General features: G+C 43.8%; 2 protein-coding genes across 6 annotated transcripts in view; both read right to left on the reverse strand.

Moving 5' to 3' along the window:
- LOC138350724 (substance-K receptor-like) overlaps positions 1 to 19,048 on the reverse strand; it is a 362,889-nt gene that overhangs the window by 178,417 nt on the left and 165,424 nt on the right. The gene's annotated exons all lie outside the window — the stretch shown is intronic.
- LOC138351857 (uncharacterized) overlaps positions 7,778 to 19,048 on the reverse strand; it is a 25,843-nt gene continuing 14,572 nt past the window's right edge. Inside the window, exons 2-3 of the mRNA XM_069303867.1 lie at positions 10,269 to 10,747; positions 7,778 to 7,863 (exon numbers count right to left, since the gene is read on the reverse strand). Coding sequence (XP_069159968.1) covers positions 7,778 to 7,863; positions 10,269 to 10,747 — 565 coding nt within the window. The remainder of the gene's footprint in view (positions 7,864 to 10,268; positions 10,748 to 19,048) is intronic.

The following is a 19,048-nucleotide window of genomic DNA, read 5'->3' on the forward strand; positions in this document are numbered from 1 at the left end:
CGAGTCACTTCTGGGGTGTGAGTTTTCAGTTGCATATTGTCCTGGGGACCATTCAGGCTTGTTCGCATTTGTGTTCCTCACGTGTGCCCCAAAGAATGAGGTGATTTGGTAAAATGCTATGCCCAAGATTACTATCCGAGTGCCGGCGGTGGGGTGGTTCAAATAGCCTCGGCTATCACCTCATTATGTCCGGTCGTGATGGTCAAGTGGATTAAGGCGTCTTGTACATACCAGTTGCGTTGCTCCTGGGAGTATGGGTTCGAGTCACTTCTGGGGTGTAAGTTTTCAGTTGCATATTGTCCTGGGGACCATTCAGGCTTGTTCGCATTTGTGTTCCTCACGTGTGCCCCAAAGAATGAGGTGATTTGGTAAAATGCTATGCCCAAGATTACTATCCGAGTGCCGGCGGTGGGGTGGTTCAAATAGCCTCGGCTATCACCTCATTATGTCCGGTCGTGATGGTCAAGTGGATTAAGGCGTCTTGTACATACCAGTTGCGTTGCTCCTGGGAGTATGGGTTCGAGTCACTTCTGGGGTGTGAGTTTTCAGTTGCATATTGTCCTGGGGACCATTCAGGCTTGTTCGCATATATATATATATATATATATATATATATATATATATATATATATATATATATATATTAGTATATTTTGGTAGCAGTCTTTCCTGTAGACATATATTATTAAATATGACCGAAAAAGTAAGATTAATAATTCTAACACGAATTTTCTCAATCTTTCGTACATTACGCTTCACTGTTGGAGGTAAATCAAAAATCACTTCTCCAAAATTCATTTTTATTTCTAGTCTGACGCGACACGGGCGCGTTTCGTAAAACTTATTACATTTTCAAAGACTTCACAAATACACAACTGATTAGAACTTACGTCTCTCTGATATTATATCTACATTTGAGTGAGGTGGGAAGGGTGATGTGGCATTAACACAAGACAGAACAGGAGGGGATATTAATAGGGTATTAAAAGTATCAACACAAGACAGAACAGAAACAATGGGTATTGAATAGAAGTGTTTGTAGAAAGCCTATTGGTCCATATTTCTTGATGCTTCTATATTGGAGCGGAGTCTTGAGGTGGGTAGAATATAGTTGTGCAATAATTGGCTGTTGATTGCTGGTGTTGACTTCTTGATGTGTAGTGCCTCGCAAACGTCAAGCCGCCTGCTATCGCTGTATCTATCGATGATTTCTGTGTTGTTTACTAGGATTTCTCTGGCGATGGTTTGGTTATGGGAAGAGATTATATGTTCCTTAATGGAGCCCTGTTGCTTATGCATCGTTAAACGCCTAGAAAGAGATGTTGTTGTCTTGCCTATATACTGGGTTTTTTGGAGCTTACAGTCCCCAAGTGGGCATTTGAAGGCATAGACGACGTTAGTCTCTTTTAAAGCGTTCTGTTTTGTGTCTGGAGAGTTTCTCATGAGTAGGCTGGCCGTTTTTCTGGTTTTGTAGTAAATCGTCAGTTGTATCCTCTGATTTTTGTCTGTAGGGATAACGTTTCTATTAACAATATCTTTCAGGACCCTTTCCTCCGTTTTATGAGCTGTGGAAAAGAAGTTCCTGTAAAATAGTCTAATAGGGGGTATAGGTGTTGTGTTAGTTGTCTCTTCAGAGGTTGCATGGCTTTTCACTTTCCTTCTTATGATGTCTTCGATGAAACCATTGGAGAAGCCGTTATTGACTAGGACCTGCCTTACCCTACAGAGTTCTTCGTCGACTTGCTTCCATTCTGAGCTGTGGCTGAGAGCACGGTCGACGTATGCGTTAACAACACTCCTCTTGTACCTGTCGGGGCAGTCGCTGTTGGCATTTAGGCACATTCCTATGTTTGTTTCCTTAGTGTAGACTGCAGTGTGGAAACCTCCGCCCTTTTCCATGACTGTTACATCTAGAAAAGGCAGCTTCCCATCCTTTTCCGTCTCGTAAGTGAAACGCAGCACGGAACTCTGCTCAAATGCCTCCTTCAGCTCCTGCAGATGTCTGACATCAGGTACCTGTGTAAAAATGTCGTCAACATACCTGCAGTATATGGCCGGTTTCAAGTTCATGTCGACTAAGACTTTTTGCTCGATGGTACCCATGTAGAAGTTTGCAAACAGGACACCTAGGGGAGAACCCATGGCGACCCCATCTACTTGCTTATACATGTGCCCATCCGGGCTCAAGAAGGGTGCCTCTTTAGTACAAGCTTGGAGTAGTTTCCTCAGAATACTTTCTGGCATGTCAAGAGGAGTACAGGCTGGATCACGATACACTCTGTCGGCTATCATTCCGATTGTCTCGTCCACAGGTACGTTGGTAAACAGCGATTCTACGTCCAACGAGGCTCTTATCCCTGTGGCCCGTGTGCCCCGCAGTAAGTCCACAAATTCCTTTGGAGACTTCAGGCTGAAGGCGCAAGGAACATAAGGAGTCAGCAGGCCGTTGAGTCGCTTCGCCAGTCTGTACGTGTGTGTGGGTATCTGGCTAATGATTGGCCGAAGTGGGTTTCCAGGCTTGTGCGTCTTGACATTTCCATACGCATATCCAGGTTTATATTCCCCAATGATCTTTGGCAGGTGGAGTCCGGATTTCTTGGCGTTCACAGTTTCGATCAGTTTGTTGACCTTTGCTTTTAATTCGGCTGTAGTGTCCTTCGTTACCCTTTGGAACTTAGTTTGGTCAGAGAGTATGATGTTCATTTTCGCCAGATATTCGTCTTTTTTAAGAATGACATATATTGGCGACTTGTCACTTCTCCTGACAACTATCTCCTTGTTCTATCTGGGCATAAACTGTCATGTTATGTCCAGACCGAGTGAAATGGCCCGGAAAGTAGAGTTGGAAATTCTGTTGGACGACATATTCGACCTCGAGACACAAAAGAAGGTCACTACCAAAGATACCTTACAAGCAGAACTTATTGCAGAAGGAGGAAAGAATCGAGGCAACTACAGAAGCACCATACTGTCCCCCGAGCTTAAAGCGGCAGCTAAAAGCCTTCGTGAGAACAAGGAGATAGTTGTCAGGAGAGGTGACAAGTCGCCAATATATGTCATTCTTAAAAAAGACGAATATCTGGCGAAAATGAACATCATACTCTCTGACCAAACTAAGTTCCAAAGGGTAACGAAGGACACTACAGCCGAATTAAAAGCAAAGGTCAACAAACTGATCGAAACTGTGAACGCCAAGAAATCCGGACTCCACCTGCCAAAGATCATTGGGGAATATAAACCTGGATATGCGTATGGAAATGTCAAGACGCACAAGCCTGGAAACCCACTTCGGCCAATCATTAGCCAGATACCCACACCCACGTACAGACTGGCGAAGCGACTCAACGGCCTGCTGACTCCTTATGTTCCTTGCGCCTTCAGCCTGAAGTCTCCAAAGGAATTTGTGGACTTACTGCGGGGCACACGGGCCACAGGGATAAGAGCCTCGTTGGACGTAGAATCGCTGTTTACCAACGTACCTGTGGACGAGACAATCGGAATGATAGCCGACAGAGTGTATCGTGATCCAGCCTGTACTCCTCTTGACATGCCAGAAAGTATTCTGAGGAAACTACTCCAAGCTTGTACTAAAGAGGCACCCTTCTTGAGCCCGGATGGGCACATGTATAAGCAAGTAGATGGGGTCGCCATGGGTTCTCCCCTAGGTGTCCTGTTTGCAAACTTCTACATGGGTACCATCGAGCAAAAAGTCTTAGTCGACATGAACTTGAAACCGGCCATATACTGCAGGTATGTTGACGACATTTTTACACAGGTACCTGATGTCAGACATCTGCAGGAGCTGAAGGAGGCATTTGAGCAGAGTTCCGTGCTGCGTTTCACTTACGAGACGGAAAAGGATGGGAAGCTGCCTTTTCTAGATGTAACAGTCATGGAAAAGGGCGGAGGTTTCCACACTGCAGTCTACACTAAGGAAACAAACATAGGAATGTGCCTAAATGCCAACAGCGACTGCCCCGACAGGTACAAGAGGAGTGTTGTTAACGCATACGTCGACCGTGCTCTCAGCCACAGCTCAGAATGGAAGCAAGTCGACGAAGAACTCTGTAGGGTAAGGCAGGTCCTAGTCAATAACGGCTTCTCCAATGGTTTCATCGAAGACATCATAAGAAGGAAAGTGAAAAGCCATGCAACCTCTGAAGAGACAACTAACACAACACCTATTCCCCCTATTAGACTATTTTACAGGAACTTCTTTTCCACAGCTCATAAAACGGAGGAAAGGGTCCCGAAAGATATTGTTAATAGAAACGTTATCCCTACAGACAAAAATCAGAGGATACAACTGACGATTTACTATAAAACCAGAAAAACGGCCAGCCTACTCATGAGAAACTCTCCAGACACAAAACAGAACGCTTTAAAAGAGACTAACGTCGTCTATGCCTTCAAATGCCCACTTGGGGACTGTAAGCTCCAAAAAACCCAGTATATAGGCAAGACAACAACATCTCTTTCTAGGCGTTTAACGATGCATAAGCAACAGGGCTCCATTAAGGAACATATAATCTCTTCCCATAACCAAACCATCGCCAGAGAAATCCTAGTAAACAACACAGAAATCATCGATAGATACAGCGATAGCAGGCAGCTTGACGTTTGCGAGGCACTACACATCAAGAAGTCAACACCAGCAATCAACAGCCAATTATTGCACAACTATATTCTACCCACCTCAAGACTCCGCTCCAATATAGAAGCATCAAGAAATATGGACCAATAGGCTTTCTACAAACACTTCTATTCAATACCCATTGTTTCTGTTCTGTCTTGTGTTGATACTTTTAATACCCTATTAATATCCCCTCCTGTTCTGTCTTGTGTTAATGCCACATCACCCTTCCCACCTCACTCAAATGTAGATATAATATCAGAGAGACGTAAGTTCTAATCAGTTGTGTATTTGTGAAGTCTTTGAAAATGTAATAAGTTTTACGAAACGCGCCCGTGTCGCGTCAGACTAGAAATAAAAATGAATTTTGGAGAAGTGATTTTTGATTTACCTCCAACAGTGAAGCGTAATGTACGAAAGATTGAGAAAATTCGTGTTAGAATTATTAATCTTACTTTTTCGGTCATATTTAATAATATATGTCTACAGGAAAGACTGCTACCAAAATATACTAATATATATATATATATATATATATATATATATATATATATATATATATATATATATATATATATATATATATATATATATATATATATTACATTACCACATAATGTAATAGAAGTAGGATCCCTTGATTGGTTCAAGCTACGCTTAGACATATCTATGAATGAGATTTGGTGGTTATAAATAGGAGCTGCCTCGTATGGGCACATAGGCCTTCTGCAGTTACCTTTATTCTTATATTCTTATTATTTCCTGTTTTGTTCACCCAGTTTATTCCATAAAATTAAAGTCACCCATGACACAAATACTGTTTGACCTAGATGCTCGAGATATTTCATCCCATTGATGCTTTGCTTCCATTTTAAGTTAGGTGGCCTGTGTATAACTACTATTATAAGATTTAATTTTTCCCTTTTGATTCTAACCAAATAATTTCTGTGTGTGGCTCAGTTTTGATTCACTCTTTGAGACTATCTTGAGGTTATCTTGAGATGATTTCGGGGCTTTTTTTTAAGTGTCCCCGCGGCCCGGTCCTCGACCAGGCCTCCACCCCCAAGAAGCAGCCTGTGACAGCTGACTAACTCCCAGGTACCTATTTTACTGCTAGGTAACAGGGGCATAGGGTGAAAGAAACTCTGCACATTGTTTCTCGCCGGCGCTTGGGATCGAACCCAGGATCACAACTCCAGCGTGCTGTCCGCTCGGCCGACCGGCTCCCCGGTCGGCCGAGGGGAGGGGACTACATTTAAAATTTTCCGTAACATATATGGCTACGCCCCCTCCTCGTCTAATATATCTGTGTGAAATAGTTTAAATAAATACCTATCTGTCCGCAATAGTTTAAATTAAGTTTAAATAGTTTAAAGTGAAATAGTTTAAAGTTGAGAGGCGGGACCAAAAAGCTGATACTCAACCCCCGCAAACACAACCAGGTTATCTTGAGGTTTTCTTGAGATGATTTCGGGGCTTTAGTGTCCCCACGGCCCGGTCCTCGACCAGGCCTCCACCCCCAGGAAGCAGCCCGTGACAGCTGACTAACACCCAGGTACCTATTTTACTGCTAGGTAACAGGGGCATAGGGTGCAAGAAACTCTGCCCATTGTTTCTCGCCGGCGCCCGGGATCGAACCCGGAACCACAGGATTACAAGTCCAGCGTGCTGTCCGCTCGGCCGACCGGCTCCCTTGTACACTTGTCAACAGAGCTTGAACCAAAGACACCATAAAGGCCCAATAATATACAGTAAAGATGCTCAGCTCACCATACGGTACTGAGCAACTTGAGGACGACCCTAAGATGGTGTGAAAAAATACATGTACATGATAATTATCATAACAATATTAATGGCAATTTAATAGTAGTTCAAATGATAGCGATATTAATTAAAATATTAATGATAAACATCATTAGTAATAATGATTGCATAATATTGTGTGTTCAATTAGAACCTGGCAAATGATGTCATTAAATGTGCATACAGAAGCGAGTAGCAACAGCCAGGGAGACCAACCAGCCCATCAGGACCCACTCCGGCAGTAATGGAGCGAGAAATTACAATCGATTATGCAATAATTGTATGTTAAAATCGAACACCTCTGTAAGTGTTAATGAAAAAGATATATATATATATATATATATATATATATATATATATATATATATATATATATATATATATATATATATATATATATAGAGAGAGAGAGAGAGAGAGAGAGAGAGACAATACAATCAAGCAGTGAAGAGATGCAATAAAGTAAAGCAACAAGCAGCAAGGGGATGTGAGGTAAGGACTACGAGCAAACTCAAATATTGCATCAATAAATAAATAAATAATAAGTCTGCACGCTAGAGTTTTTGTTGCATATTGAACGCCACGTGAATGAAAAACTTAATGCAGTTGAGATTCAAGGTAGATCTGACGAGGAGAAAGAAGACTATTGCATCTCTGCCAAATTCACTGAATAGAGATCATAACATAAGCCCTCGAAGGGGCAAGTTTTGCAGTTTCGTCTGCAATGTCATTTCCTATTATTCCCACATGACTTGGCACCCACTTGGTAAGTACCCGCTGGCCTTGAAGTTTGAGTGTTTGCATTAATGATATGATATTTGTGATCAGATTGGTGTTGTCACATATGTGTTCTTGTTGTAAGGTTTCAGCGGCAGTTATCGAATCTGTACGTATGATAACGTGTTGTCGTTGTTCAGCAAGAGCATGTTCCAAAGCCTTTTGAATGGCTAGCATCTCTGTAGAGTTGAGCACACGTTTGAGTCTCCAACTGTTTGCAGAGTTTCCTGCCTTAACTGCAGTTCCAGTTTCTTGTCCCTGCTGGTTTATTAATCCATTTGTGAAGCTGTCAGATGCCAGGTTTCCTTCTATATGCATCTGTGCAATATTATGTAGTAAATAAGGATTAGTCAGGTTCTTTTTTCCTTCAAGAGTCATAATCTTGAGCCATAAGATGCATTGATAACGTCTAATATTCTTTGTTCTCCAGCAGGATCTGCGTGTGCAATCATTGAGTATGTAATGTTATCAGCACCTGGTGCAGTGTCCTTACCACCTCTTTTGGCTCTGATTAGTTCTTGTTTGGTGAAGGGACAGTCACATTCGTCATTTGTAGCTATGCTTTCATGAATGGCTGTCAGCCTTTCTTGTTATAATTGTTCTTGTTGCCTTCAGACCACTGCAGGAAGCTGATATGAAGCTTCTCTTTTCTGCAAATTGGAGAGCAAGTCTCTCAGCCTCCTGCAATGGTTGAATACATGCCTGTGGTCGGGCTGGTCGACATGATATAGTTTTAATCTGACCCCAGATCTTGCCAAGACTACTATGTTCATTTAGAGTTTGACACCACTTAAACCATCTTGCCTCCTTTATCTCTCTAGAAACTCGTCTTGCTTCAGATATCACCGCTCTTAGCAGAGTTCTTCCTTCTGGTGTGGGGTTTCTCTTTAAATGTTTTCTAAAGGTGTTGACTCTGTGGTTTTGTTTTTTTAATTTCATTACTATAGAACCAATAGTTCGTTCGTTTCGTTTCTTGGGATAATGACTGGAATAGCTTTGTTTGCAGCAGCTGCAATGGCTTCCTGGAGATTGGTCTCATGTTCAAATCCTCAAGTGGCATGAATGTTGTATGCCATTTTTCATGTTCCTCTTGATATATATTCCAGTTGGTCTTTTGTAAATTCCACCTAGGTTGTGCAGGTGGTGTAGGAGGTCGTTCTATGTTTAGTGTTGTGAAAGTAGCGAAGTAGTCACTGGTGATCACCGGGTCTACCTCCCACTTCGCCTGATGCTTGAGTGCTGATGAGATTAATGTAAGATCAAGGGATCCTCCCTTGAATGTGAGTGGGATACCCAGTGTTAAGAAGTGTAATTTTAGGTAATTCTTGCAGAGCTGCAGCTAAATGGCGCCCATCTGCTATGGCTGGCCCAGTCGCAACTCTTGATGATGAGCATTAAATCCCAGCAACAATTACATTTTCATGCGTGGCCAAGGCAAACACTGCCTCTGCTTCTAGTTTACATCTAGGAGGCTTGTAGACGTTGTATATGAGGAGTTGAATATTACCTCGTTGATACCTGGTTGATGGGGTTCTGGGAGTTCTTCTACTCCCCAAGCCCGGCCCGAGGCCAAGCTTGAATTGTGAGAGTTTGGTCCACCAGGCTGTTGCTTGGAGCGGCCCGCAGGCCCACATACCCACCACAGCCCGGTTGGTCCGGCACTCCTTGGAGGAAACAATCTAGTTTCCTCTTGAAGATGTCCACGGTTGTTCTGGCAATATTCCTTATGCTCACTGGGTTTGTGTTGAACAACCGTGGACCTCTGATGTTTATACAGTGTTCTCTGTGCCCATGGCACCTCTGCTCTTCACTGGTTCTATTCTGCATTTGCTTCCATATCGTTCACTCCAGTATGTTGTTATTTTACTGTGTAGATTTGGGACATGGCCCTCCAGTATATTCCACGTGTATATTATTTGATATCTCTCTCGTCTTCTTTCTAGTGAGTACGTTTGGAGGGCTTTAAGACGATCCCAATAATTTAGATACTTTATCGCGTCTATGCGTGCCGTATATGTTCTCTGTATTCCCTCTATTTCAGCAATCTCTCCTGCTCTGAAGGGGGAAGTGAGTACTGAGCAGTACTCAAGATGGGACAACACAAGTGACTTGAAGAGTACAACCATTGTGATGGGATCCCTGGATTTGAAAGTTCTCGTAATCCATCTGATCATTTTTCTGGCTGACGCAATATTTGCTTGGTTATGCTCCCTAAACGTTAGGTCGTCAGACATCATTATTCCCAAATCCTTTACATGCTGTTTTCCTACTATGGGCACATTTGATTGTGTTTTGTACCCTGTATTATGTTTAAGGTCCTCATTTTTACCGTACCTGAGTACCTGGAATTTATCACTGTTAAACATCATGTTATTTTCTGATGCCCAGTCAGAAACTTTATTAATATCAGCTTGAAGTTTTTCAATGTCTTCAGCAGAGGTAATTTTCATACTGATTTTTGTGTCATCTGCAAAGGATGATACGAAGCTGTGACTTGTATTTATGTCTATATCTGATATGAGAATAAGGAAACGCAGCGGTGTAAGGACTGTACCCTGAGGTACAGAGCTTTTAACTGCGCTTGGACTCGATTTTATATGGTTGACTGTTACCCGCTGAGTCCTGTTTGACAGAAAACTGAGTATCCAGCGTCCTACTTTACCGGTTATTCCCATTTACTTCATTTTTTGTGCTATCACTCCATGGTCACATTTATCGAAAGCCTTTGCAAAGTCCGTGTATATCACATCAGCATTCTGTTTTTCTTCTAACGCCTCAGTGACTTTGTTGTAGTGATCAAGTAGCTGTGAGAGGCACGATCTTCCCGCTCGAAATCCATGTTGGCCTTGGTTGTGAAGGTCATTGGTCTCCATGAAATTTGTGACTTGACTCCTAATCACTCTCTCAAATACATTTATTATGTGGGACGTTAGTGCAACTGGTCTATAATTCTTTGCCAATGCTTTGCTCCCTCCCTTGTGTAGAGGGGCTATGTCTGCTACTTTAAGTGCATCTGGTATCTCCCCTGTGTCCAAGCTCTTCCTCCACACTATACTGAGTGCCTGTGCTACTGGCACTTTGCATTTCTTTATAAATATTGAATTCCATGAATCTGGACCCGGGACCGAGTGCATGGACATGTTTTCAATTTCTCTTTCAAAGTCTAGTACGTTCGTGTTGATATCAGTTATATTTACAGGGGTTTGGATATCCTGCACAAAGAAATTGTCTGGATCTTCCACTTTCATGTTGTTTATCGGAGTGCTATACATGTCCTCATACGGCTTTTTTAGGGTTTCACTAATTTCTTTGTCATCCTCAGTGTATGAACCTTCACTCGTACGAATAAGTCCAATACTGGCAGTGGTTTTTGCTTTTGATTTCGCATATGTGAAGAAGTATTTTGGATTTTTTCTTATTTCCTGAATAGCTTTCTGTTCTAACTGCCTTTCTTCAGTTTGATATAAGTGTTTCAATTTCCGCTCTATTTCTTCAATCTCCCTATTTAAATTATTCCTTCTTTGACGCTGATTCCTGGAATGCCAGGAATCATGCTTAAAAAAATAACTCCGACGCAATTAATCCTGAGGTTCACAATTCTTAAGATTCCGAGAATATATGAAATTTGTATACATGTAAAAGACTATTCATGACGAGGAGTATCCAAGAAAAAGCTATTCTGGACAAGGATAAAAAAGAATTTTGAATTGTTGAAGCAAGTAAAAAGTAATTAAAAATCTTGAAAAATAAATACATATATGTGAGAGTTGTAGAAGAAGCCAGGTGTGCCACACGTGACTGACACACATTGTCCTTGGAGGGTTGACAGAAGCTTGGCCTTGGGGGGTTGACAGAAGCTTGGCCTTGGGGGGTTGACAGAAGCTTGGCCTTGGGAGGTTGACAGAAGCTTGGCCTTGGATTTTGACAGAAGCTTGGCCTTGGGGGGTTGATAGAAGCTTGGCCTTGGGGGGTTGATAGAAGCTTGGCCTTGGATTTTGACAGAAGCTTGGCCTTGGGGGGTTGATAGAAGCTTGGCCTTGGATTTTGACAGAAGCTTGGCTTTGGATTTTGACAGAAGCTTGGCCTTGAGGGTTGACAACAGCTTGGCCTTGGGTTGTCAAGAGAAGCGTGCGCGCGTCCGCATCCGGGACGCGCGCATGCACAGAAGCACCTTCACAAGTAGGGTGTGATTAATCACGCTCATCCGTCACTCATCCGTCAGTCTTCTGTCCGTCATCTATCTCAGCCGACGGAGAGACGCCCTCTACGGCGTCAAATCCCCAGAAGCTGGGGACTTAGATGCGTGTGTGAGCCGTCCATGTGAAGTTGGGCTCCGGTGTTTTGTGTAACACTAACAAAATATTCACATGAACCCCAGGTAATGGAGGCTGAGAGGTTAATGACACGCATTAGGATTGTTGTCAATGGGTTCGACACCTGCCGGCGCCCTGGAAACTCTCATTTCATCTACATTCATTTGTGAGTGCCGGCGTGAAGGGCTTACGCAATATTGCAAGTTGTTGACGGTGTACGACACGAGGGAGTCTCTGGCGAGCGCCCTCAAGCACCACAAAGAAAGGATCCAACCTGCTCTACACCACCACCACTCGTATTGCGAGATTAAATTTCCGTCCCACACATAACAAGGCATTACACCCACACATAACGAGGCATTACACCCACACATAACGAGGCATTACACCCACACATAACGAGGCATTACACCCACACATAACGAGGCATTACACCCACACATAACGAGGCATTACACCCACACATAACGAGGCATTACACCCACACCTAACGAGGCATTACACCCACACATAACGGGGCATTACACCCACACATAACGAGGCATTACACCCACACATAACGAGGCATTACACCCACACATAACGGGGCATTACACCCACACATAACGGGGCATTACACCCACACATAACGGGGCATTACACCCACACATAACGGGGCATTACACCCACACATAACGAGGCATTACACCCACACATAACGAGGCATTACACCCACACATAACGAGGCATTACACCCACACATAACGAGGCATTACACCCACACATAACGAGGCATTACACCCACACATAACGAGGCATTACACCCACACATAACGAGGCATTACACCCACACATAACAGGGCATTACGCCTAACTTACAAACACTTTTCCACAGTTCAAAAGACGCAGCTGAAACCCATTCCAAACACATATATTTGGGTCGCTGCAGCTCAAATCGACAACTTAACCACTTTAAACACATGTAACAATTGGATAGCAACGTTAGTGACTAAACTATCTTGCTGAAGACCTGTTAGTCGCTCTGTCCACTCAGCCAGGGACTCGACAATAGACTTGGTAGTTAGCAAGAAGTTGTAATAGCTGGGAGTGGGAGTCACGCGGCGCTGGGAGCACAACGTACACTACGGTTGAGAGGCGGGACCAAAGAGCCAGAGCTCAACCCCCGCAAGCACAACTAGGTGAGAACACAGTTCCAGGGCTGGTTGATGACCCACACAGGTGACTCAGGCATTGATGTTCTCCAAGCTCTCTCACACTCCAAATTGCTAATAAGGATTACACCATAATAATTTGTATCTAAATATGGTCAATTATGCTGCGGCTCAGAACTGGATATCTATAATACATATAACAAGTGCACAATCTCTCATGCAAAATAAATGTTTAAATGTACAGTGTTTGAAATGATATGTAATAAAAATACTAAATGAAAGTTTATACAGAATATAATTACGGAGTCTCTATCTGTAGCAGAGGAGTATATCCTTTGTATCTGTATACAAAGGTGAAAAAAGGTGTACATAGGTGTACAAAGGTGTACAAAGGTGTACATAGGTGTACAAAGGTGTAAGAGTGACCGGCGAAGATGAGGAATATTCGTGATGGGTGAGAGACAGTTTACCAGGAAACCAACATGGCCGCCCAGAGTGTCTTAGAGATTGTCCAGGAAGTAAATGACCTGTAAGGCAGATAAGGTAAAAAGGCTTCACCCATTACCAGCGATGGGGAGGTGGACGGGCGGGGGGGGGGGAGGGTGAGGAGCAGAGGGGGGGGGGGAAGGGTGAGTGACGCAGTGTATTGCCGGAACAACCGTGGACATCTTCAAGAGGAAACTAGATAGTTTCCTCCAAGGAGTGCCGGACCAACCGGGCTGTGATGGGTATATGGGCCTGCGGGCCGCTCCAAGCAACAGCCTAGTGGACCAAACTCTCACAAGTCAAGCCTGGCCTCGGGCCGGGCTTGGGGAGTAGAAGAACTCCCAGAACCCCATCAAGCAGACACGAGGAGGGACGAGTAGTGAGGTCAAACTGAGTGGCGAGTGACCAAATGTGTGAAGAGAGAAGCGGGTGAGAGGCCTGGTGAAGGGGGGGGGGGCAGGTGAGGGGTCTTAGGGAGGGTGGTGAGACGCGAGCTAGACATGTCCGGCAGGTGTCATGAGGGAAGTGTCAGCCGGGACCGTATATGGGGGACTGGAGCCCTCGTTAGTGAACCACTCTACCCCTTGTGTAGCTGCTTCTTCATCCCTGTATATATATAAGTGTGTATATATATGTGTGTATATATATATATATATATATATATATATATATATATATGCGAACAAGCCTGAATGGTCCCCAGGACTATATGCGAATGAAAACTCACACCCCAGAAGTGACTCGAACCCATACTCCCAGAAGCAACGCAACTGGTAACTACAGGGCGCCTTAATCCGCTTGACCATCATTGACCATTTCATTCGCATATAGTCCTGGGGACCATTCAGGCTTGTTCGCATTTGTGTTCCTCACGTGTGCCCCAAAGAATGAGGTGTTTTGGTGAAATGCTATGCCCAAGATTACCATCCGAGTTGCCGTCGGGGAAGTGGCTCAAATAGCCTCGGCTATCACTTCCTTTTGACGGCCGTGATGGTCAAGCGGATTAAGGCGCCCTGTAGTTACCAGTTGCGTTGCTTCTGGGAGTATGGGTTCGAGTCACTTCTGGGGTGTGAGTTTTCATTCATATATATATATATATATATATATATATTTCCGTATTTTTAAGTGCAATTTCATTTCTTGCCTTAAATATTTCTGTACATTTCCAAAAAAAGTTAGGGATCTCTGGACTTGAAAAGGATCATAGTTTAAAAGATACCAGTTACAGAGGAGCTCGTAACAGTCTTCCTCTCCTATAAGACGATCACACTCCTTCAACCAAGCATCAAACACTCTTTAACACTTCAGATCATCGTGCCTACAAATCAAATGAACCGTATTTGCAATTTTCATGAAATAAATTTTATTTGTAAGCGATAAAGAATCCCAAACTACGTTTTAAAACATAAGTTCAATAAAACTATGAAAGTACTTAGTTGAATGTTCATGGCCTCCCTGGTAAACAAGTATTATCATATTTGCGAGTGTCTGAGAAAACTGCTTTGATTATTTATGTGCAATATTCCGCAGGCTCAGGTCCGTGTTCCCAGCACCCTGCTACTTGAAGGTTTAATATTGGTGGAGCGGGAGCGCTCTCTTGAGCCCGCCCGCACTCCGCTCTACACCCATCTTATCTACACTCATATATTTCTTTACCCTTATATTCATCCTAACCCCCCCCCCCCCACCTCCCCCGCTTCTCTCTCTCAGCTATACATAGCAGCACCATACACTTAATTTTCCACTTGGTAATACAGCCAATCTCCTAACATAACCTAAACCCTGTTATGAACCTAGTACAGAAATTACTTGGTTCTCAAAGATAGTATGTGTACATATATTATTCATCCCATCTCAGTTGGTCAAAAATGATTTATATAAGTGAAATTTAAATTTTATATATATATATATATATATATATATATATATATATATATATATATATATATATATATATATATATATATATATTTATATATATATATATATATATATATATATATATATATATATATATATATATATATATATATATTTGGTTCTACCTGGAGCATACTGGTGCACTCATTAAGAGTCAAGGTATTATTAACCCTTAGGTAAATTAAATATTGTAACTATTACCCATGCTGACTGGTACACAAGCCATGCTGAACTAGGCTAGATAACAAACCCAATCACCTAACCAGAAACGCACGACCCCAAGCAACCCTCCTAACCTATAGAATCTGAGGCATAGAAACCGTAGATATTCGTGTTGTTATTTTCATAGTAGGTTGCATTTGCAACGTTGGTTACCGGTACCTATTAGTTCAGTGGCCGAGTTGTGTCAACAAAGAGTCATGCTGAATGATTGTCTTAACTTGATGCTCAGAGTTGTCATTCACAAAGCTATCAGGCAGGAGCCATCATAACGCAATGGTCTCGTCAAATGTGACGCATCAGGTCGTGTGACGCATTAGGTCGTGACAGCATCAGGTCGTGACAGCTTCAGGTCGTGACAGCATCAGGTCGTGACAGCATCAGGTCGTGACAGCATCAGGTCGTGACAGCTTCAGGTCGTGACAGCTTCAGGTCGTGACAGCGTCAGGTCGTGACAGCATCAGGTCGTGACAGCATCAGGTCGTGACAGCTTCAGGTCGTGACAGCTTCAGGTCGTGACAGCATCAGGTCGTGACAGTTTCAGGTCGTGACAGCATCAGGTCGTGACAGCTTCAGGTCGTGACAGCATCAGGTCGTGACAGCGTCAGGTCGTGACAGCTTCAGGTCGTGACAGCATCAGGTCGTGACAGCGTCAGGTCGTGACAGCGTCAGGTCGTGACAGCGTCAGGTCGTGACAGCTTCAGGTCGTGACAGCATCAGGTCGTGACAGCTTCAGGTCGTGACAGCATCAGGTCGTGACAGCGTCAGGTCGTGACAGCATCAGGTCGTGACAGCGTCAGGTCGTGACAGCGTCAGGTCGTGACAGCGTCAGGTCGTGACAGCATCAGGTCGTGACAGCTTCAGGTCGTGACAGCATCAGGTCGTGACAGCTTCAGGTCGTGACAGCGTCAGGTCGTGACAGCGTCAGGTCGTGACAGCATCAGGTCGTGACAGCTTCAGGTCGTGACAGCATCAGGTCGTGACAGCTTCAGGTCGTGACAGCGTCAGGTCGTGACAGCGTCAGGTCGTGACAGCGTCAGGTCGTGTGACGCACCAGGTCGTGTGACGCACAGTCATCAAGATGAGAAGCCGTCAGCAGCACTTAAGGTGTCATAAAGACTAAGAGCTCAAGTCCATCATCCCGTGATGGTGGAGCCCGTGACCCTCCACCACCACCATCACCAGTCACCCGTGACCAACCACCACCACCACCAGACACCCGTGACCAACCACCACCACCACCAGACACCCGTGACCCTCCACCACCACCATCACCAGACACCCGTGACCAACCACCACCACCACCAGACACCCGTGACCAACCACCACCACCACCAGACACCCGTGACCCTCCACCACCACCATCACCAGACACCCGTGACCAACCACCACCACCACCAGACACCCGTGACCAACCACCACCATCACCAGACACCCGTGACCAACCACCACCACCACCACCAGACACCCGTGACCAACCACCACCACCACCAGACACCCGTGACCAACCACCACTACCACCAGACACCCGTGACCAACCACCACCACCACCAGACACCCGTGACCAACCACCACCACCACCAGACACCCGTGACCAACCACCACTACCACCAGACACCCGTGACCAACCACCACCACCACCAGACACCCGTGACCAACCACCACCACCACCAGACACCCGTGACCAACCACCACTACCAGCCACCCGTCACACTCGTCCTAGTGCCCAGGGTGACCATACCTCACCAAGCCTCCCAGACATGTTACTGTGACTTCCTGTTAGCAAATAAAAACAGCATGAGAGACATCTCTTTAAAAAACATTATGTTCCTCCCTGTTAACATAACTCAGACACTGCAAATGTTTCAGTTCTGAAGACGTGAACATCTGTGTGGAGCAGTTATCCCTCTGCGCTGCAAATCTTTGTTGAACACAACAAAGTAAAAAGAAGTTATTGAGGAGATTGGAAAGTTTGTTTGCATAAATTTTTGTTTGCAATGATACATTTTTGAGCGACGTTTAAATGAAGTGGGACAGGTATTAAATTTTTATAGTTAATTTTTAAGTCGCCGATGAAAGTATTTAAATTAGCAGAAAGTTAATAACAGCTTTCTGCAATAAAAACAAGAAAACAAATCAAATTATTCGAATACAGGTGAGTAGAAAATATTTACAAAATTATATATTTGGAATAAATATTGGTAAAGATTTGTGTGACAACATTTTTTGACAGAAGAATGAAATCTCAAAACTTAAATCTATATCTTAACTGAAAAAAGTTGTAAAAACTAATTATCCTAAAGCTTTTTTTACCAGATAGTGTATACAAAATTATTTTATTGTCAAGTAAAGCAGAGATAAACTGGCTTTACAAATTGTTTGCAACTGTTCTGAATCAATTTTAAGTTCGGGCGTTGAGCCACACCAACAAATTTTAGTCATTAAATGATCTGATGATATGGTTTGGTGATTTTATTTATTTGCAGTGTTTTAAACTTCGTTCTTGTGTAGGTGATGAGTCACAATAACGTGGCTAAAGTATGTTGACCAGACCACACACTAGAATGTGAAGGGACGACGACGTTTCGGTCCGTCCTGGACCATTCTCAAGTCGATTGTGAGAATGGTCCAGGACGGACCGAAACGTCATCGTCCTTTCACCTTCTAGTGTGTGGTCTGGTCAACAAACTTTGTTCTTGTCAAGCAGCGCCTGGATATGTGAGACTGATGAGCCTCGTTTGTTGCAGCAAATCTGGATTTATTTAAGGGCTGGACAGTTACGTCTGTGTCAGTACTATTGGAATACACTCTGATCCTCCTTTATCTGAAATTATTTGTTTTGAGCGAAATATAACATTTTAATAATGTTACTTAATATAAATAATGTTATATTTTGTTAATCATCATACTGGATGTGAACTGTGGTTAATGCATTTGCAGTTAAGCGTATCACAGTTGTTCAAGTCTCATATTGTGTTGTGTAGGTCACTAACACTCTTCACTGTTGCAGAACAGTATGGCCCCCACGTGGCAGGTATTTCTGCACTAGCTTCTGCAACATTGCCTGCCTCTGTAATGTTGAGTTCCCTCAAGCACTTAGTATGCCTGGTGACTGGCCGGCTTAACTGGCACAGTCCGTGGTGCTTGTGGCTGGTGCTTGTGCTTGCTGCACCTGTCCCTCACGTCTCACGGCTCGTGTTCTGCCACGGCAGTTAAGGTAATAAGTTAGATTAAGTGCTAACTAAACCAGCCTGGCAATTATTGCAACTGGCTGCGATTGGGGCACGGGGGTAAGGGAACAATGTCTAACCGCTTGCAACATCGGAAATCGAAGGTTGTGCCAGATAAAAAGAAATAAAAAAAGAGGCCTTCGCTGTAGCAACGATGTAGTGCAAGAGTGTGGGTCTCCTGGCATGGAAGCCCACTCTAGGGGCACCATGACTCTGTCACGGTGGCACAGCTTCACCTGGAATATACCTGGAGTTGGTTCTAGAAATTGTTCTATTCCCCAAGCCAGGCCTGAGACCAGGATTAACCTTAGACAACTTTGTCCATCAGGCTATTGCTTGGCGCGGCCCGCAGGCCTACATATCCACTACAACCCAGTTGGCCTGGCACTTTTTACTGGAACTTGCCTAATTGTTTCCTGAAAATGTCCAATTTTGTTCCTGTCAATATTGTCTTACGTTGAACAGTCATAGACCTCTGATGTTCACACACTGTTCTCTGTGCATATACTGTATCAC

This window comes from Procambarus clarkii, chromosome 5 (assembly GCF_040958095.1).
Source record: "Procambarus clarkii isolate CNS0578487 chromosome 5, FALCON_Pclarkii_2.0, whole genome shotgun sequence".
In the NCBI taxonomy this organism is placed as follows: Eukaryota; Metazoa; Arthropoda; class Malacostraca; order Decapoda; family Cambaridae; genus Procambarus; species Procambarus clarkii.